Consider the following 22,031-nt stretch of genomic DNA (forward strand, 5'->3'; position numbering starts at 1 on the left):
TTCCTTCCTTATACAGCCCAGGACCACCCACCTAGGGGTGGTCCTGCCCACAGTGTGCTGGGCCTTCCTGTAACAATCATTAATCAAGAAAATGCCTACCAACAACTGATGGAAGAGTTCTCTCAGTTCCTTCTCCTCAGATGACCCTGGCTTGTGTTAAGTTGACAAAAATACCACACACACACACACAATCTTAAAAAAGAAAATAAAGCTAAAATTATAAATTGTTTTGCAAGAACAGACAGGCATATTAAAGTCAAATGCCTATGGCCAAAACAGCAGTAGAGGAAAAGTTACCATTTTTTTATTCATATATTTGAAAACAAGAAATTTAGAAATAAGTAATCTAATATAAATCTAAATAAAGCAGAATATAGCATGCTTGAAAGAAAGCAAAAGGCAAGATCTTTGATTAATAAGCCAAAGTTATTACAAGACAAAAACCAGGCAAACTTCAGTGAGGATTCTAGGATGGGCAAAGACATAGTGGTCAAGGGTTTCAGTCTCAACAGTCATATTCCACCTTGAAAGGATTAAGCTAGGTTATACTATGGCCATCTTAGTCTCCTTCGTAATCCATGCTCTAGGTATGGTCTGTCCTGATCAATACACTGACAGGAGCGTTGCCAGGGGCCTCTGAAAATACTTGCCTTGCTCTCAAGGGACACATCAAAAAGGTAATTAGACCCTTCTTTCTAGATACCAGGATATGACATTTAGAATTGCTGTGTCTTCTTGCCAGCCCAAGGGCAGTACCCAGAGGATTGTAGAAAGAAAGGACTAAGAATCCTGATGCAAGGAGACATGTTGTCTCTGGACTTTTTGTTAGGGAGATAATAGTTTTCCTTATTGTTTAAGTCAAGTTGAACCATGACTTCCTGTTATTCCCAATTAAAGTCACCCTGATAAAAGAGAGCCCAAAGCTAAGAATGGGGGAAGGATCCATATGTAAGTATAAATCCAGAAATCAACAAAAAAGAAAAAAAAGGAAATGCTGAATTTGGGTTGGTGGGGGGGGGGGGCAAATCAGTTACTAGGGTGTTTGCAGGAAGCCCTTGGTGTGACCCTCAGGATCACACATGTTGGGTAATTCCAGCATTTTGGAAGTGAAGGCAGGAGGGTCAAGGCTGTCCTCAGCTATATAAATAGGGATTTTGAGGTCAGCCCGGGCTCCATGAGACCCTGACAAAGAAAGAAAAGGATGGAGAGAGAGGGAGAGAGAGAAGGGAGAAAGAGAAGCATTTTGCTGCATACCGATTAATAAAATGTATGATTTTTTCCAGGAAAAAAAGCACATATTTTCAAAATTGGCTTTAAAAAGTCTAGAAAATTCTAATGAGAGTAATGGTGATATGGAGGGGGAAAGTTTATCTAAGCTCTAGTCTTTAAAAAAAAAGGCAATATGTTATAGGAGAAGTCTACAATGTAAACAAATAAAAAGCTGTCATTTGGGAATCTCAATATAACACAGATGTCAAAAGTTACCCAAGCAATTTACATAGACAACATAATTCTCCCAGTGCCCTGTGGTATATGGAATTCTAAAGTCTGCCCAAAAGAGCACAATAATGGCCAAGAAAATCTTGAAACAAAGGCAGAAACATGCTGTAAAACTACAATAAATGAGTGTGTGCTATTAAGGCTGAAAAAAACAATAAACCAAATGGAATAAGGCAACAGAAGAGGGACTGGTGTAGGCCGGTGTATGGCAGTTGAAAATGAACTAATAGCATTTCCAATCATTTTCTTTTTCAAGGAATGACATACAAATGACTGACCTCGACACAGGTAAAAATTAAGTTATATCCTCACCTTACACCAAATTCAAAAAGGTTTTCCAAGTGTATTTAAATTCAGATTCTTTCAGGGGGGTGGTAGTAAAAAATAAATAAATTCAGATCCTTTTTAAAGTGTTTAAGAATTTTAAATAAATTTAATAAGGCTTCAAGGAAAGATAGCAAGTCGGTTTTTATTGAACTCTTGAGATTCAGAAAGACTTCTTTGAGTTGCTATGACAAAATCCCACAGACGTGGATAATTCTTTATTAGCAGGAGGTTCTGGAGGCTGAGAAGTTCAAGACTGGGGAACCAGAATTCTTGATGTATCTATCATTCTATGGACCAAGAAGGGAGGAAGTGGGGGAGGAAGGGAAGAAAGACAAAGCCAAAAAGGCACCAAATTCGCCCTTTTATAAGGAATCCACTCCCACAGAACTAGCCCATGGTGGGCTAGTCACCTCCCTTCAGATACATCCTCCCAACTCTGTTGCATTGGTGACCATGTTTCCAATACATAATTTCAGGGGAACAAATCTAAGCCATAGTATTAAGAACATCACATAACACCTGGGGTATAACTCAGCAGTAGAGCAATTAACCAGCATGAAAGAATACCAAATAACCTAGAAACTATGAGAGGAGAGTTTTATTTATTAATTCATTCAACAATCTATTGCATTATTCTGGTCTCTGGAGTGCACTGGTGAATAATGAAAACAGGCCTGTATTGAGCTTACATTTTAGTTTACATGAAAATGTATAAACAAGAAGATACATAATTACCTACACTGCACCACTGAGAAAATAAGAACAAAGTAGTGTCGGTAGTTAGGAGAGGCCTCGCTAAAGAGGATATGAGAAAGAACTCACTAGATTCAAGGAGCATGTAAGGCTTTTACTTAAAGGTACACATTAGGAATACAAGCGCTTGTAGATGCATTCTCCCTCAATTATTCATGTATTTGGACTGAACTACTAAGATCCATGCAGCATGTGTTGGTCATCAGGAATTTCGAAGCAGAAATTCTGGAGAGAGGGTTATTATCTACTTCTTATGTGTCCGTTAGATGCACACACATGGGAGATGTGCCTGTGTGCGGGTGTGAAGATGTCAAAGGAAAGCATGGGGTGTTCTGCTCTTTCTCTCTCTGCTTTGAGACAGGGTTTCTCAGTGAATCTGGAGCCACACAGACATCCAGCAAGCAGCAGCCATCGTCTTTTTGAACAAAATAAGTCAACAATATAATCATGTGTAAAGTATGGTCCCATGCATAGTCTTTCTAAAAACTATAATATATTAAATATCCATTCAAAAAATTCAAATGTACACAAAACCTACAAGAGTGGTTATTCATGATTGAGAGAAGGAGAACAAGAACAAAATTGAGGGAAATGAGGACTACAGAGAACTGCTTTTTCTTCTTTACACCTCTGTACTCTGAACTTATGTGGTTACAGCATGCTTGGATTTCTACTTGAATGCTTTTGTGAACATATAAAAATATATAACGTGATCCGATTTTGAAAATACATACAAGCCAGCTCTGTGACACATGCCTATAATCCCAGCAGTTAGGAGGTGTAAGCAGGAAGATCAGGAGTTCAAGGTCATCCTCCAGTTCCCAAGGGCATTCACCTGATGTTTGACTCCCTGAGAACTCAAGTTACAAAACAGAGAGATTATTTCTGCTTGTCATAGGAGAAAAGAGCAGAAGAAGGTGCAGGGACAAGAAGACACATTCCCTGGAAGAGCCTGAAGCAGAGAAGCTCTGGCCCTCTACTCCAAAATCACCACCCACCCTTTCCCTCCCTCCGATCTATTACTGCCATGCCAGATGTGGTGGATAGTGGCAAGAGGATTGACAGTTTGAGGAAGATCAATTCGCTGAAGGGGGTGGGGACACCATCTATGCAACTGTAAAGAAGTTGTCATCTGTGCTAAGACTGCTGTTTTAAAGAAACCCATAGCCCTGCAAGGAACCATCCATACCTCCATAAGGAACCCCTCACCCATGTTCCCATAAATAAGCCAAATAAACTCACTGATTATTATGCTTATGTCTCCCCAGGAAAAGCTAACCCATTTTCCCAAGATTCTTCTCACAGAAGACCAACAAACCCAGAGAGCTCAGTCTACATTCTAATAACCCCAGCCTTGAAAAGGTAGATAGAATGCTATTTTTTACAACATTTTACAATAAAAGTAACGTGACCTTTATAGAAAAACAAGGAAGAAGATTAAAATCCCTTATAATTCCATCACTCTAAAGCATGACTTTTGACATGTTCATACAAGTTCATTTTATCATGTATCCTAACATGTAGCCTGTAACATAAGCTGTTCGCATGTTGCTGCAATCTGTTAATGACAGTAAGTTAATTAATTTTATTGGCTGTGTGAATCTATAGCAGAAGAGTCTTGAGTTGGGAAGTGGTAAGTCACAGAAGTTATTAGTACAGTCAACCACTGGGGACCAGTACTGTAGTGTCTGTTGGTTTCAGGACTCACATAGGTGACTGTGCATGGCCTCCTTAATATCTACAGCATCCCCTTGACCAGGGGATCCTGGCCTTCCTGTTTGCTTTTCCCAATCCCAAGTCAAGACAAGAGAGATTAAATGTGGTTCTGGTAATCAGGCTCTGCATCTTCATCCGGAGCTTCAGGATGCTTGAGAAGTGAATAGGTGATTGTATTTTCAACCTAGAGAAAGCAGAAATAAGTCCTGAGAGCTGCACAGAGGTCATGGGGAAAGCAGAGGAGCCAGGAGAGGGGAAAGGACCCAGCTGGGCTCTCACCTCAGTTTTGACAGCTTCTTCAAGATCAGAAGGGTTGTCTGTGGACAAAAACAAGTGATTAACTTGGGCATTGCTGGAAAAGAGGGCCTGATGCACTGTTATTGAGGCTGCAAAACCAAAGCTCAAAGCAGAGCCAAGACAAGACTTGCCAACCCCAACCCAGGCCTTCAGGCCATGCAGTGCAGCAGTACAGCCTATTTCCATGACTATCTTGGAATCCAGCCTTCCCCACTGGCCATGCTGGCAAAGGGAAACAAATTTGTGCCACCTTCTTTTCAGACGGTCTTTGACCTTTCCCAGCAACACAACAACCAGCTTTGGGACTCTGGGAGGTTGGAGAATGGGGAAATGTTTAGAACAGAGTGAAATCAAGTCCAGATTTTTTGCCTGCCACAGACTGTAGGGAGAGAAACAAATGGCCCTTTCTATATTGGACAAGTGCAGTTTATTCTTGTTGAAGCATTGAAGAATCAGGTATTCTAACATTAAAAAGAAAGAAAAAGATAGAGGAGAAGAAAGGAAGGGGAGAAAGAGAGAAAGGGAGGGAAGGAGAGAGAGAAGATGGAGAAGAGAGAGAAGAAGACAATATTTCTTTGATAAATATCCCAAACACAAAATTCTCTTATGGTTTTGCCCTAAGTTCCCTTTGCCAGTATGACAAGCAGCCCCAGTATCTGTAAACCAGCATTTTGGGAACTGGGGAAAGAGGCCAAGACAATGCCTCCAGTCTCTCCGCTCAGTCCCTAGACACAAAGAGCCCTGTTTGCCATGTTCCAAATTCTGACCCCACAACGCATTCAGAATTCCCCCTTTTAAAACACTTCTTAGCAACTGCAGCAGCTAATGATGCCTTTAGCAGAAACCACAAGCTCTGGTACTAGTTACCAGGCTGCATAATTGCAGTGTGAAATGTGTTTATACCAGAGTAGACAAAGCCAGACGAGGTAAACCCAGTCCTGCTTAGACACTTTTTTTAACCTAGTTTGATCCTAAATGTAGATCCACATAGCCAGGCTGAAGAACACGGACCTTGCTCAAAGCGAAGCTAAGTGAATGCTATTTTGCTCAAGCTCTCATATCCGTTGGCTCTGCTCTGAGTCATACTCCAGCCCCCTGAAGTGGAATCTCTAAGGAAGTCTTTTTCCTGCCTATTTCTGCTGTCATGGAAGCCCCTAGAGAAAACTGCACTTGCCTTATGTTCTCTCAATCTTTAACTTTAATCAAACAGTTACCAGACATGCTCCCACTCCTTCTTCCTGCACCAGCTTTCGCTTCTCAGACCCAGAAGGGTTCGGAGGTCATCTAAACCACTCGCCCACTCACCCACTTCTTCAACAGAGTGACTTCGTGGGGAGTGATCTACCACAGATTTGGTTGTGTGAGGTGGAAGGGCCAGTGCTGGATAAACCAATATGAGTGGGCATTAGAGCCAAAGTGTGCCCACAGAGCCCCAGAATTCGCTCAACTCCAATCTCCTCTCAATATGCTACTAAAAGTTGAGCTGTGCCATGCCTTCCTGTACTCCTCCACAGGGATACACTTCTAAAAGAAAATCTGCAGGATCACCCCAGACCTTCTCCTGCCCTCTTTGGGGCCTCCCTTCTTAATCTTATTGGCCTCCATCATACAACTGTTAAGCCTGTCCTTTGCCAGATCTGCCACATCTCCCTAGAAAGATCCAAAAGCCTCTGAAGTCTTGCTCTGGAAATGTCTCCAGATTCCTCGTCCATCTAGAAGTTTAACCACAGTCCACCCTCTCTCTCTCTCTCTCTCTCTCTCTCTCTCTCTCTCTCTCTCTCTCTCTCTGAGACCAGTGTTCCCTTTCTCATCTCCGGTGAGATCCTCCTTAGGTCTAAGAGCTAGACTCAGAACTGACCAAGAGATTTGAGTCCCAGCCACCCTCCCACTGCTCCTCCCTCTCCTGCACCCACACTGAACTCACAAGAGCTGCTGCTTGCTGGCTCCAGTCCACATGGAGGCCCTGGGCTGACCGGCACTGAGTCCCCAGAGGGCACGCTGTACTCACCTAGTTCCTTGGGAAGGGTATCTCCCTTTTCCCTGTGATCAGGGTTTCCTGGGAGAGCTAGGAGGGGCATGTAGGATATTAGTAGGATTATGGGATGAGTCCTGAGACCTCAGGATCAAGGACCAGGGTCAGAACTGAATTAAAAGCACAGAGACCCTTCCTTCTCGCTGTCACACCTGTCTTCTCAGCTTCCCAACGCCCCTGCCCACAGTGACTAACCCAAGAGGACTCCAACAGATGTCACAAAAACCACTTCACTGCATCTTTCTTAGGCTTGCCTGGCCCTAGAGAAGTGTCATTTTTTTTTTTTTTTTTTGGTTGGGTATAATGTAGCACACCTTTAATCCCAGCACTCAGGAGACACAGACAAGCAGATCTCTGTGAGTTGGAGGTCAGCCTGGTCTACATAGTGGGTTCCAGAGCAGCTAGAACTAAAAATGAGATCCCGTCTCACAAACAAAAGCATGTAATCTTTTTTGCTGCATCTCCCAATATTTACTTATCACCCTGTAACTGAATTCCTATGAACCAGCTGTAAAGGGTGCTGTGGGGTATTAGGTATTAGTCAGTAGCAGCATTTTCTCTTTCTCAGTAGCTTCCGTTGACGTACCCACAACACTCCTCTTTTTCATGCCTTGGCCACAGTTCCTAGATTGCTCTTCCACTTTGCCTAGCCAATGGCTACCCCCCAGACATCCCCCTTCTCCATAGTGGTTAATAACTTACACTCAAGTGCTCTTCACTATCTGTTAGGCAGTGGTACAAAGGCTTCAGCCTCACCTGATGCCGTAACACCCCTGTAAGGTGGACCCCACAGTGTTCTTCGTTTTTCAGACTGGTAAACTGAGGCACAGAGGTTGAATAATTTACTCAGTTGTATATATTTGCTGGGCTGCGAGTGGGGATTTGAACCACAGCAATCTGGCCCCACTGTGTGTATTTACCACACCGCCCAGGCTCCCTGGTGAAACCTTCTCAACTGCTCCAGCCAGGCTGCCTGCCACAGCCACAGTTTGGATCTGAGATGTTCATTAAAACATCATGTGTTAAATACTTGGTCACCAGGTGGAACATCTGGGAGGAAGCCAAAACTTTAAAGTGAGAAGTGTTTAGGTCACCAGGGACATGCTCTTGAAGATTGTGGGATTACCCAACCTCTTCCTTGATCTCTTTGCTAAGTTGCCATAAGGTGAGCAGTTTTGTCCCATTGTGTACTTCCTCTGTGATATTCTAGCTTGTCATAGGCCCAAAGCAATATGACCAAGAAAGTTTGGACTAAGTCCTACAAAACTGTGCTAAAATAAACCTCTTTGTTTGTTTCCTTATCTACTTAATATATTTTAAGATGGGATCGTGAACTTGTGGTCCTCCTTGGCCTCCTGAATGCTGACATGTATTTACCACTGTGCCTAGCAACTATTTTCTCTTTGTAAGTGGATTGATTATCTGAAGTACTTTGTTATAGTGACAGAAAGCTGATAAGCACACAGGGTTATGGAATCTTCCCTTTTTAAAATTTTAGACAGGGTATTGCTGTGTGGAGCACAGACTGACTTCAAACTCATTCTTCAGCTCAGGCTGGCTTCAAACCCTTTGAAAAAAATCTTTATTGATTATTGTATATGGGGTGTACATGATAGCATACCTATGAAGGTCAGAGGACACCTTTGAGGGATCCATCCTCTCTTCCCACCTTAACTTGGATACCAGAGACTGAACTAAGATCACAGGGCTTATACTGCAAGCACCTGTACTGACAAAGTCATCTCACTGGCTCTGGCTTCAGACTTTTATTCCTTCTGTTTTACTGTCCTGGGATTACAGGAATGTACCACCTCCAGTTCATAATCATATTTTTATCATTCCATTGCTCTAAATCCTTCTTGTAAGTATCCACTTGTACCCCTGTGTTCCTCACAATGCTGAGAACTAGCTGAGGGCAGAAACAGAACCAAACACCTATAGAGTCCAGCATGTCACCGAGTTTGTTTAAGTCTTCTTTAACAGATGAATTTGTAAGTAGATGAATGACTATGAGGATGCTATATCAAATGCCAATAAGTCTCTAACACCTAGCCCCAGCTAAGTAGGAACTAATAAGAGGGTCCAAAGAGAGCCACCCACCTGGAGCCTGTTTTCGCTTGAGATAGATCAAACATACTAGGATAATAACAATGGCAGCTACAGCAATTCCAGTGACAGCAGCCACAATTGTCAATACCGGTAAAGACCTGTTGGATCTGGGCTCTGGAAAGACAGATATGACAACAGGTAATAAGTTCACTCTGTGTATCCACCCTTCCTCTAATGCTATGCCCAGTGTTTGTCACCTACAATTGCTGTCTGGGTCACTCATAGGTGTAATACATCATCACCCTGAAACCTCATCTGCATAGGTTTCTGTAAACAGACTTGTGCCTCCCCAATAACCAAGTGTTTCCACTATTGAAGATACATTGGTGAAGATGTTGTAGCAGAAGGAACAGCCCTCAAAGACCATAGGGAGAATGGATCTGAAGCCTCCCAGAGCTGTTGGTACCCCCCACTGTCTAGAACATGCCAGGCCTTCAAGAGTGAATGACTATAATATGAGATACAAGGAGAAGTTACCTTTCGGCACTTATCAATGCCTAGGAACGTAGAGAACCTGTGTACCAATGGCAAGGCTCTGTTTCACTGATGCCCAATAGCCTTGTCATCTAACACCTGCAAGTGGGGAGCTCTGGGCTGAGCCCCACTTGCCATCACTTGGCAAGGCCTTTACAGCTCTCCTCTTTGCCTCCACGCCCAGCTTTGCTGCTGTGGCATTCCTAGATCTCCATGTGGGACTATATAACTTCAGCCTTTGTCCATCTCCTCTACTCCCTTCCAACAGAGTCCCCATACCTTGAACAGTGATGGTCACAGGCTTTGATGAGTATTGTGACTTTCCTAGACGTGCTGTGCAGTAATAATCACCACTGTGGCTGTGATTTGCCTTGGAGATGGAGAAGTTGCCAAAGGAATGATGATATCTTACAGATTTTCCATTCTTGTAGAATGTGACTTTGGTCATGAGTTTGTTCCTCCAACTATGGCACCGCAACATGATGGTTTCCCCTTCTTCAAACACCAGTTGAGGGGTCTGGAGCAGCAACCAGTCTGAAAGACACAAAAAGACTATAGGACTCAGAGGACCTTGGCTCAGCTCTGAGACCCAGGCCACACTTCCTGATGCGATGTGATATGCTAAGAGGAGAGAGCTTTAGTCTGACATCAGATAGCCTTGGTCTGATTCTAGCTCCACTCGTTTACAAGCTCTTCAGCCTCTGGCAAGTAATTGAACTCTTCTGGGCCTCAATTTCCTCATCTGTGAAATGGGCATGATCAGACCTTGTAGCTACAATAGTTCTTGGTGCATAATGTTCTCCCTTCCTCTTTGAAAGAAGGCAGCTGCTGCCCAGTTCTGTCGGGAAGTAACAAGACATGGAGATCCAAGCCCTTCCCAGCAGGAAAGAGGAAGGAATCCAGCCTGGTGGATGTGAAGAGGGCACAACAGACCCTTCTGTTTGTGGGGCAACAGAACTTTTTGAACTTCCAAAAATGTTGGTTTCCTAGATGAATATTAACAGGTGTGGAACTACAGTCCAGCAGAGGCAGAGGCAAATCATTAGCTTGCTGTGTACATACTTTTGAGGGAAAACTGGTGATAGGAAGGCATTAAGAGCAACAGCAACAGTAGTCGTCAATGCTGTCTCGTGTTGGCTTTTCTGTGGAGAAGATCTACATTTTGTCAGGAGCCTGGTAAAGCTGTTGATCTTCTCAGCAAAGAATTAATAAGCCCTGTCCTGTTCTGGATACTGCAAATATGGAAAGGAATGAGACACAGCTTTTCACCTCAAGTGCCCACAAGTTGGTGGAAGTAAAAGAAAGGCAAGGATACCCAGTACTGTAAAGGCAAGAGATCAGGAAAATGCCCATGCTCCCCAGGACTTCCGGAAAGAGATATTAGCACCCTCAGTTGAGCAGATGAGAAAGCTGGACTCAAGGTTAAATTAATTAATTAACCATATTTACATAGACAGTCCTTCCCACCACTTGGATTCAGTTGTGGCCTATTGGCATTCTTCTGAGTGTCATGTAACAGAAGGGTTTCTATGAAACAGGGACTTCCTTTTTCTGTCACATTCAGCTGTTTGTCCTTTGTCCTTGACCTTCTCTTGCTCAATCAAGGCTACCACAGAAAACAACTCTTCACACAAGTTGAGGAATTCCTCAGGAATTCGAGTGCCTTCCACATGCACGCTAAGCACAAGGCCTGGTGAAAGGGGAAGTGAGTGGACAGAAGCCCTTCAAGCTACACAGAGTGATGCTTCCCAGAAACTAGGCGACCCCTTTTCCTGCAAACCTTGCAGAAAGCAGATGCACCCCACCCTACCCCCCAACTTCCTGGTATCCCAACTCCTTCCTGGGCCTGTGTCTACTAACCGGAAATCACTCCCAGTTGTACAGGGTCGCTGAGGCCGGTCTGCCCCATCTGGCACTGGTATTCTCCGCTGTCATTGTTTGAGGCTTTAAACGTGTAGCTGGGCTGGACCTGGCTCCAGATGGATTTCCCATTGTGGAGCCACTGGGTGGAATAGTTCCCCGGGTTGTGGGTCCCTTCACACTTCAGTGTCACACTGTCTTCCTTCAGCACCTGGATCCATGGGGGCTCAAGTTTCACCACAGCCTTCGGGAGATCTACTCAATTTCAGAGAGAGAAGGCAGCGTGAGGCAAGGGAACCCCAAGAGCCTAAGCAGGCCCTGAGCCTCAGATTTTAAAAAAGGCACCAATGATAGGACCTGGCCCAGAAAACTTCTTCCACTAAATACTTTTACTCATTGTACCCACAAGTCCCAGGGGACTCACAAAGGACTTAACTGACCCTCAGCAGGGTAGAGCAAGAGAGAAGGCTGGAGTGATTGTCAAGTCTCCAACCCCACAAACAGCTGAGGGGCCTATTCAATGTGTCACCACAGACCTGGTGGCCAGGTTCTCCCAGCATCCCTCAGTCCCTACCTGATATAGGATATGGCCCTCAACCCTGAACTCTCTAGCTCCTGGGCTGGGCTTCCCTTTCCTCCAGAGGCTTTTCCCTCTATAATCCAGACATTTCGGTTACCTGCCCCTTTTGTACATTTGCCTCCTGACTGCTGCCCCTGGTGTCGTGTCCGGTCTCCCCACTCCACGGCATCAGCACAGCTCAGCCTGGTCATGTCCACTCTGGACTCTTCCAGATATCCCTGCCTCTGACTACACTCTCCCACATATCTACAATAAACTTTCTCTTCTACCATACCTAGAAGCAGTCATGTCCTTTCTTTTTTATTCCTTTTTTTTTTTTAATTATTATTCAGGGGCAAATGAGACACCCCAGAAATACGTATCTTTCACCAAGATATATTTAAGTTTCTCCCTTCTGTTACTTTCTTCCCCTCATGTAGATGGCTCTGTCAATAGAACAGGCCTTGGAGCCCTGTGCTGGCTAGTTACAGGTCAACTTAACCCACAAACTAGAGTTATCTGAAAGAAGAGAGGCTCAATTGAGAAAATGCCGCTATAAGATCTTGCTGTAAGGCCTTTCCTTAGTTAGTGATTACTGGGGTAGGGCCCAGCCTATTGTGGGTGGTGCTATCCCTGGGCTGGTAGTTCTGGGGTTTTATAAGCAGGCTGAGCAAGCCAAAGGAAGCAAGCCAGTAAGCAGCGTCCCTCCATGGCTTCTGCATCAGCTCCTGCCTCCAGGTTCCTGCCTGTTTGATCCCTGTCCTGTCTTCCTTTGATAATGAACAGCAATATGGAAGAATAAGCCAACTAAACCCTTTCCTCCCCACTTGGTCTTTGTTTATGGTGTTTTGTTGCAGCAGTAGAAACCCTAATGAAGACAAGCCCTAACACCAATGCAAAGTAGAAGACTTATCAACACATGGGACAGTCTAGGCAGATAGTGTAATTTTCTATATGTTTGAATCTTATTTAGAAAGAGAGGGTTTGGAGGCTCTCTTTCTTTTTTCTTAAGGAAGGGCAGGACGTCTTCTGAGAACAATGTCCCTTTCCTGGTCCTGATCCAGTACTGAGCTTGGTACTGGTACATTCTGAGTACAGGCAGATCACTGGGAGAAGAGGATGGTGATGCATAGAAGGGCGAGAAGGTATGAAAAGAGAACTTACCCTGTGTCCCAGCAACAAGATCTGCAAGAAAGGAAGCAAACATCAACCAGGGCGTGGACTTCCACACTAAGACATGCCTGCCCAGACCCAGAGCCCCCTTCATTCCCAGAACCCAACCTTCATGGTAAGGCCCTCCTGTGGGACTGCCTAAATGAAGTACACTTTCAGAAGCTCTGTCCCCAGTAACATCTGTGTTGTGACACTTTCATTAGACTAACACTGTGACGATTAAAGTCCCTGATGAAGTTTACATGTGATTCGTGTTTCAGACTTTGCCAATGTCCATCCTGAGAGCAGGGTTTTTCTTTTGTGGGGAGGGACTACAGATCCATAATCATTATTGAAAAGTAGAAAATACTCATGGCAAACTATTATCACCTTAGCATATGTGTCCTTAGAATTTCCCCCATGAGTGTGTGTGTGTGTGTGTGTGTGTGTGTGTGTGTGTGTGTTGTAAAATGTTTGCATATAGACAAAGAGCAAATGAGGCCATACTGGAAAAGTGTTTTCCAGCCTGATTTTTCACTAAACAATATAAAAGATCTAACAGCTTAGTCTGTTCAATGTTGTCATTTTTAACACTTGTATGTTTTATTTCACATCTCTATTGCTAACATTTAGGTATTTCAGTTTTTGCTGTAGGCAAATTTGCTAGGAGGAAGAAACCTACAGAAGGGCATCATGGGGCTAGAGAGATGGCCCAGCAGTTAAGAGCACTTGCTGCTTTCCTGGAGGCCTGTGTTTGATTCCCAGCACCCACATGGTGATTTACAGCCATCTCTAACTCCAGTTCCAGGGGATCTGACACACTATTCTCTCTGAGCACCAGATACATGAGTGGTACACAGACATAAATGCAGCAAAACACTCATTCACAAAAATTAAATTAAAAGAAAAGAACACTAGATCTGTGGCTCCCCATGGGAGCAGATAGAATGACTCATGGAGACAGAAATGGCTTCCCAAGCAAAAACCAAGCATGGAGCAGGAATGCTGAATGGAAGGATGGAGATATATGTTACCACTGTTGGGCATAATATCACAAAGTGGGTCCTGAGATAAACTAGAGTCCAATGTATATGCCGTGTGAATGAATTTATGTACCTGTCCTTGGTGGGAGTTTTCACTTGCACGTGAGCTGAAAAAAGTCAAGAAGCTTCCAAGTCTGAATACTTTCAGAGATGAAGGTGTGAAATTGAGTATAGAGGAGCAAATGCTTAGGGGTGGGGTGGGGGATGTTGCTCTGGTGGTCTAGGAAACTGGAGGCTGTTCCCCATGCCACCACATCTCAGTATGTGCACCTAAACCAATCACTTCACCCCTTTTCAATTCCAGAAAGTACACTGACTACTTCCTTCCCTGATGTTCATCCTGAGTGTACCTAAAGAAAATTGGATAAGTCCCTGGTCCCCACAGGAGCCTACAGTCTGATAATAAGATAAACATATGTGCAACACAATCTTTAAAAGACCTTTTGGTTTTGACAGTCTCATTATGTAACCCTGACTAGCCTTGGACTCACAGTGATTATCCAGTTCTGCATCCCTAATGCTATGCCAGCACATCTTATAAAAGAGATGTTCTCGATGCCTTTATAAGACTATGAGCAAATGTTATGGAAGTTAGAGGAGGAAGAGATTCTAGGGCTTTGTATCTGGCTGGATTTGGTCTGGGAGGGAGAGTGAGAAAGTGGTGTTTGCCATGCAGCTTCAAGTATTCTATAATTGTGACAGACAGAAAAGGCATATTCCATAAAAAGGATGGATGGATATTTGGCAACATGCTCATCAAGTTGCAGCCTGATTGCTGCTTTGGTCTGTTTAAGACACCCTCAACAATGAGGAACAAAACTGAAAATAGAGGCAGCTGCCATACTCTGTAGGACCTGTCACTGCCAAATAAAATGGTAGTCAATCTGAACACACAGAATTCACTATTGTCTTCACTATCAGCTTGACTAGAGTTAGAATCACCATGGAAATATCATTCTTTGTGTCAAAAAGGGTATTTCTGGAAAGGTTTAACATAAGTGATAAGACCCACCCTGAATATGGGTGTGACCATCCAATAGGCTGGGGGACAAGCCTGAATAAACAAGAGGAAGAAGCAAGCTGTGTCCTAGTACTCATCTCTCACTGCTTTCTGACTGTGGGTGTGAGGTGACTGGTCCAGGCTCTGTCATCATGTCTTCCCACCACAATGCTCTCTAATTATATGTTGAAATAAAGCCTTCCTTGAGTTGCTTTTGCCTGGTGTTTTATCAAAGTAGTGAGAAAAGTAATTAAATACAGCTGATGTACAATGACCTTGCAGAGGTAACTCTACTTTTTTCTACTTTGATCCCCTTGTTTATAAATGGAAATGATGACAGCAATACCCATGCCATAAACTGTTGTAAGAAGTAAGGATAATCCAGATATGGCATCTGTGTGGTACCAAGGGCACCATGTGAGTAACTTTTAAATGATCGTGAGCAAATTCTCAAAGTCTGCTGTTTAGTTCAGTAAACAATGAGAAGTTCATATCGGGGCTGAAAATGCTGTGTCAGACTAATTGGGACAGAGGAAGTACAAGAGATTAGCAAGAAAAAGATGGTGATCTAGAATACATGGTAATGGCTATGCAGTATCTGGCTTCTTCATCCCTTGACTTTCTCATCTGTAGTGAACCTTCTCTCATATGGATTGGCCACACAGGCCCATGTTAGACCTCAAGGCCTTGTGATTGATCATCTCTCCAAATCACACCACCTTCAAAACCACAAAATCAAATGTTCCGGGTTTCAGTCACAACAATCCTCCTCCTTTTTTTCTTCCATTTGCCTAAGTACAGCCTCCATAGTCACCTAATCACAACTTTTATCTCACCACTGTCCACCTTTGAACACACACACACACACACACACACACACACACACACACACCTAGTTTAGAATCCATGATTCATCATTATCACCTCATGGCAAATCCCTTTATCTTTTTGTTGCTGTTGTTGAGACAAGGTCTCATGTAGTCCAGGCTGTCTTCAAACTTGTGAGGTAGCCCATGTTGGCCTTGAACTCCAGTCCTTCCTGCCTCTATTTCCCAAATACCATGTGTGAGTGGATATTTACCCTTTTTTACTTTATCAAGTGCATCAATATTCCCCCACGACTTTGCTTGCTCATCTGCATTGACAATAGGAAGTAAAGAAGTCACACGTGTGAGAGATACTTAAGAGGCAAGGCTGAGAAAAATTGGCATTTAATGAAGCATGAAGTTGGTAAACATGGATGACCAGAGGCAAAGTGGTTTTGCTCATGCAAATAGAAAAACTAGAAAGATATTAGGAAATGATGCTATGTTGAATTTTTAATATAATTTTGTTCTAAGCTGACAAATTTATTTATGGATGTCTAATCAACATGTAGGGAAGTAAAAGTATACAGAGGACAAATAAGTTTGGGAGCTAGTGACATAGAAGTAATAGCTGAAAACCTTGAGTATCCTGAGTATGTGGGATTAGCAAGGGGGTTGTCTCAGGGCATGAAAAGGAGAAGAAAAAAAAAACCCAACAGGGATGTAGAAGGGAGAAGCCATCATTTATATATTCATTCTTACATTTTTGGTTGTGAGCCTAGCCTTTAATGGCTGAGCCATCTCTCCAGCCCTATACATTCATTCTTTATCCAACAGATAAGAAAACTATGTTCTTGTCCAATGTATTCATTAGAAGGAAGACAAACTCCTTGTACTTCCAAATTTAGAACAGTGTCTGGCACAAAGAACTCAAAGAGTAAACTGAAGCACAGGTAGGAAGAGCCAAGTATAGTGTCTACACTGCCTGGCTGAGGAAATCCATTGTAGGTGAAATGGGAGTGTGCTGAGCAGGACAGTACTGGGGCTTTACCAAGAGACAACGGGCCAGCAATGAAGACATGTAGAAAGCGCTATGCCTTCCCATAGCTGTCCTGGAAGATTCCATAGCTACGCCAGACCAAAGTCAGGAGCAACCAAGACACAGTCACAGGCGTTATAATATTGAATCAAGTGATGAAATCCTAAGTGTGGAGGCCCAGAAAACAATGGAGAAAAATAAGGATTTAGCAAAAGAAAATGGAAGAGAGTGCTGCCATTCTTGGAAGTCTTCAACAGGTGATTGATGTGTTCTACAGCATTTGTCTCTCTGGGATTGAGCTGAGCATTCCATGTAGAACCCAAGCTATCTGGTGTCACTTTAATATACCTACTTGTGGGGAAATAGTTTCTCTTTCATACTGCTCTCCCTGGTAGCCACCTCCCACCCAGCACTGACAGCTGTGGTCCCCCAGGACTGACCAGATTTCATTATGAGTCATAGCATGTAACCTGGGACAAGGGGGTGGGATGGCTTTATGTGTTCCTCTCGGGGTTATGGGTAAAAGCCCCAGAACTGAACTTAGAAGATGATCCTGTAATAGGACTCCCTTATCGGACTTCATCCAGACTCTTCTAATCACCCTGCAGCACCGTCAGTTTCTGTCCTCTGGCCCACAGTTGAGACCAGGACCAGAAAAAATCTTCCTCCACCTTAGCCTAAGACCCCAACCCTGACTTTCTCACTATGCGAGCCAAGACCACATCCTGTGGTCTATGCAGTGAAGGATGCAGGAGAGATTTCTCTGGCCTCACAACTGACAACTCTAGACTTGCCCAGGTTCGTGATACTCTGAACCCAAATGCCCAGGATAACCCAGACCTTCCTTTGCCTCTCCTTATATATTAAGGGGGTGATCTTTTCTGCTGGGTAGAGTGGCTTCATGGGCACAGAGAGTATCCACTGCCACCCCCTCACATGCGTCTTAGAGTTCCCTCCCAACCCTTGTCTAAAGCAGCACTAGACATCTTGCCCAAGATTTGATCCTGTGTGAGTCACAAATTCAAAGGGAAACTGGGGTCTCCTTATTTATCACTCAAGTCTAGGACACTCGATTTCCCTCAGAGAAGGTTCTGATGGGGAGGTGATAGTGCATCAGGGACCTGGGTATCCAATGACAGGAAAACAAGCAATGACAAAAACTCCTGCCAGCTTTGATTTTTCCAAGGCCAGCCAGGTTGTTGTAGCCTAGTTATTAGCCTACTGCCTAATTTTTGCTGGCATCCTGGGCTACATCCATCCCTGCACAAGTCCAACCCAAGCCAGGTGTCCTTGCCCCTGTTTCCCTTCTGGAGGGTCTGACTTACTCAGCACAGCTGTCCACAGTAGCATATGGCACAAAGTCTGTGAAAGCGAATAGGCAGCCCAGTTGCTCTCCATGGGGAGAGGTAGGAATGGTGGGATCCGCATCGTCCCTGGAGCCAGTCAGCTGCAGGCACAGGCTTCTCTCCAGCGTTGGCAGACTGTACCCAGAGAACAAATTCTGGAGTCCAAAAGCGGAAGTGAGAAGAGACGGTCTGTTTAATCACTGGCTCCTCCCCTTCCACCCTCTTTCCTTTCATCTGTTCCCTATTAGAAGACTCAGGACTGACCAGAGTCAATGCGATTCATCTCAAGTGGTAAAATATTTGAGAAACCGAGAATCAGCTCCCTCTTGTACTGGAGCTGTAGCTGACAGGGCCTCACACAGGGAGATGGTCACCTAGACTCAGCCCACAGATCATTTGCCTCGGGCTTTGTGTTACTCAAGAAAGGTGACGAAGGATAGTCGACAAGAATCTCCTGGCACATCTCCAGAAACTAAGCCTTCATCCTCCACATCTCCCTCTACTCCTCTGTTCACTCAATGAAGATCTCAGTAAGTACCTACCAAGCATCAGTTTTGTGGTTCTTAATCCTGATCGTTTTCCCCAGAACCCGTTCTCACCACTATGGCTTTGTGAAAGATCATTGGTTTCCAAGCTGCAAGACCAGTTTGAGTATCAGGGAGCTTCTGGGAGCTCCTGACTCTTGGACTGTAAAGTGAAGATCATCATTTCTACGCACTCAAACAAAACAATGAAGAAGTGCATTGTGATGGACTCCAGGATGGCTTGGAACTGTCTATGCAGCCCAGCGTAGCCTCAAGCTTGAGCTCCTGCTACCTCAGCCTCCAGAGTCCTAGGATTGCAGGGGTGCACCATCAGAACAGCGGTCTCATAACTGTCCTGGGGGCTTGCCCTGTGCACAGTGGGATGCTCAGAAACACATCCTGCTGCTACCCATAAGGCAACAGTGATATTTCTCAGCAGTGAAAATGTTCCAAGAATTTGGTAAATGTTCCCCTGAATAAGGTGGACAAAATTGTCACTGGTGAGGAATAAATTGTACTCAAGGTTACTGGAAAATAAAGAGAATATGAGTGTATCATGAGTGCACGCTGTTCTTGTTTTTCTTGCCTCCTGTCCTCAGATCATGAGACGTTCTGGGATCAATCTTGGGGCCCACTTCTGGGGCCTCTTTCCCAAATGCCCTTTCAGGAAGCAAGTTGTAATGCTCAAGGAAATGACATGATAAAACCACCTTACACTCTGTGGTCTTCAGAAACCTTCAACAGTTCCACCCTGTCTACCGGTAGGATGACTTTACTACGGGTGCCGTCTTACCTCCCAGCCCCACCCCGGCCAGCTCTTATCTGATTTCTTACCTATTCGAAGACAGCAATTGGATGACATCAGTTTAACTATCATTAGAAATGAAATATCATTAGAATGAAATTAATCATCATTAAATATCATTAGAAATGAAAGCATAAGAACAGTATGTACTTAACATACTAAGAACAAAAATCGATAATTATTACGTAAACACGGGAATGCTATCTAACTGTGAAGAGCGCACTAGACTCACCTGATTAATACAACAATCTCAGAAGAAAGCCCTATTGTCCTCAGTTAGCACATGAAGATCCTATGTGACAGAGTCAGAACACAAAGCCGGGTGTGTTCAGTATTAAAGGTTTCAACCTTACTACATCATTCAAGCAGCTTTTCAAGACATTCACAGACTGTCTTTATACCTGTGTTTGTAAACTTTTGGACTGACTCTTTGTCTTAGGGTTTCTATTACTGCAATGAAGCACCAAAACTTGTGGTGATGTATTGTTTTTTATTTAAAAAGCTTGCCTGAAGGATAAGAATGCAAAGCTAGTCACAGCCATAGAAGCTGGGCAGTGGCAGCACACACCTTTAATCCCAGGACTCAGTAGACAGATGGAATTCTGGCCACCCTGGGCTACCAAAGAGTGAATCAGTCTAAAAGAGAAACAGAGCTCATGTCTTTAATCCCAGCACTAGAGAGATATATAAAAGACAAGAGCCTAGGGTCTCAGGTTGTATTCTGAGATTTAGTTTCCAGTCACAGGGAAGACAGAATATCCATTACAGCCTTGGTAGAGGTAAAAGCTACTAGCTAACTGCTTTATTTCACTGATCTTTCAGCTTGAACCCCAGTATCTGTCTCTGGGTTTTTATTATTTGTATTACAAATAAGTCAGTTGCAGGAGAAAGGGTTTATTAAGGAAATCAGGGCACGAACCTTGAGGCAGGAGCTGATGCAGATACCATGCAGGGTGCTGTTTACTGACTTACTTCCCATAGCTTGCTCAGCCTGCTTTCTTAGAGAACCCAAAACCACCAGCCGGAGGCTGGCACCACCCATAATGGGCTGAGCCCTCCCCTATCAGTTCCTAATTAAGAAAATATCTCACAGCTGGGTCTTATGGAGGCATTGTCTTTACTGAAGTTCCCTCCTTTTAGCTAACTCTACCTTGTGTTGAGTTGACATAAGACTAGCTAGCACAGCATTTGAGTATCCCTCTGGCTCGAGAATGGCTTGATGGCACAGTTGTGCCAGCTGAGAAGAGCTTCATTTGTTTACATGGCATGTATGGTTAGATGTGAAGATGGCCAGATGGGACGATGGTTAAAAAGCATTGCACACCACGTGGGTTACTCTTCTGAGTTTTCTCAGGCCCAACCATTCCACTGAGACAGAAGAAAAAGACAATATCCTTTGGACAGACTATTAAGTGAGAGCATCACAAAGCCAGCTAGAGCGTTTCCAGGAACGCTAAATTAAAGCCAAACTGGGAGTCTCTTTCCTATCACAACTGGGAAAGGAAACACGTCTAAAAGGAAATGGTTACAAACATAGCTATACACAACTGAAAACCGAAATATGCCAACGAAAAAGGAAAATTGCTCAAAAGAGACACTCGATAGAAAGTGTATTTCTAGTCCTGGAAAAGATCTAAGTGGCAGAAGAATCATGAAAATCCATTATAAAGAACAAGATGGCCAGGCATAACAGTACACACCTGCAATCTCAGCACTGGGAAAACTGAAGCAGGGGGATGGTGATCCTATCTCAAAAGACTAAAACAACAAACAAGAACAGCAACCAAAGATCACAGGCTTCAGAGACAGATCCTGACCAAAAGCCTGATCCTCTCCCAGACACACAGCCCTGGGAACTTTTCATTGTTCCCAAGCTCTGTAAAATGGAGGTTTTCTTAGTGTTAAAGCACAAACCTGCACCTTTAGGCCTGATGCCAAAGCCTGGATCAGGCTATGCCTCTTTGCAGCTCTCTTTGGAACAGAAATAAGAATGCATTCAGATTTTCAGTACCAGTCTCCTCTATGTTTTGTCACATGCGCTGTGGTGAACTAAATCATGTCATGTGTAACTTCCTGCCACCTTGGAAAGTTTACAAAAAGTCAGACTTTTCCTTTGTTCTGGGAATCAGTCTGAGACTGTTCATGGGGATTTGGTCCAGAGGTAAATGAATGGTGCTCTCTGAAGAGGCTGCCCTCACCTACCCTCACCTTCCCCCTCCCGATGCTTCCCACCCCCTCCACCACCCCTGATGGCTCTCTTATTTCTATTACTGATTCCCTGTTCTGAGCTTTAAAAGGAAACTCCCTTTTCCCCTTTAGAGCCCTACCATGTTTGTAACTCCAGATATTATACTGTTTCTGCTTGATGCCCTCCCTCCCTCCCACCTCCAGGCTGACCATGGCCTTCAGGCCTTCTCAAAACTCGTTGAAGAGAATTCATGGCAGCTTCTGCTGTTGCCTTTGCTTTGCCTTATTTTTAAACACTATTCATGATGCTGTGACAATTGATACAAAAATGCATGAAAAAAAGGTTCATTTGCAAGCTGACATACATTCTCTCTAGAAGTACTGTCATTGAAGACTAGAAAAGTCTAGTTTGCTGCTTCCAGTAGCAAGGGAATTTATTGCCCCAGATTGAGGAGGGTTGGCAAGTGCTGTAAATTTAGATCATTCTGAAGGGTCCAGGAAT

General features: G+C 43.9%; 1 protein-coding gene across 3 annotated transcripts; it reads right to left on the reverse strand.

Annotated features, from left to right (window-relative positions):
• Nucleotides 1-3,580: 3,580 nt before the first annotated feature.
• Fcgr2b (Fc gamma receptor IIb) lies at nucleotides 3,581-18,186 on the reverse strand. Of its 3 annotated transcripts, XM_051186229.1 has the most exons (8): nucleotides 17,993-18,186; nucleotides 12,792-12,812; nucleotides 11,069-11,323; nucleotides 9,488-9,742; nucleotides 8,726-8,848; nucleotides 6,518-6,658; nucleotides 4,576-4,613; nucleotides 3,581-4,480 (listed from the first exon to the last, which is right to left on the reverse strand). In XM_051186229.1, exons 1-8 carry the CDS (start codon nucleotides 18,093-18,095, stop codon nucleotides 4,394-4,396), a joined length of 1,023 nt encoding a protein of 340 aa, XP_051042186.1. In that variant the 5' UTR covers nucleotides 18,096-18,186; the 3' UTR covers nucleotides 3,581-4,393. The 3 variants fall into 3 exon arrangements, with proteins under 3 accessions (XP_051042186.1, XP_051042187.1, XP_051042188.1); XM_051186230.1 differs by lacking the exon at nucleotides 6,518-6,658 and having other exon boundaries at nucleotides 17,993-18,184; XM_051186231.1 differs by lacking the exons at nucleotides 6,518-6,658; nucleotides 8,726-8,848 and having other exon boundaries at nucleotides 17,993-18,184.
• Nucleotides 18,187-22,031: the final 3,845 nt, after the last annotated feature.

This window comes from Phodopus roborovskii, unplaced genomic scaffold, assembly GCF_943737965.1.
Source record: "Phodopus roborovskii unplaced genomic scaffold, PHOROB, whole genome shotgun sequence".
Taxonomy (NCBI): domain Eukaryota; kingdom Metazoa; phylum Chordata; class Mammalia; order Rodentia; family Cricetidae; genus Phodopus; species Phodopus roborovskii.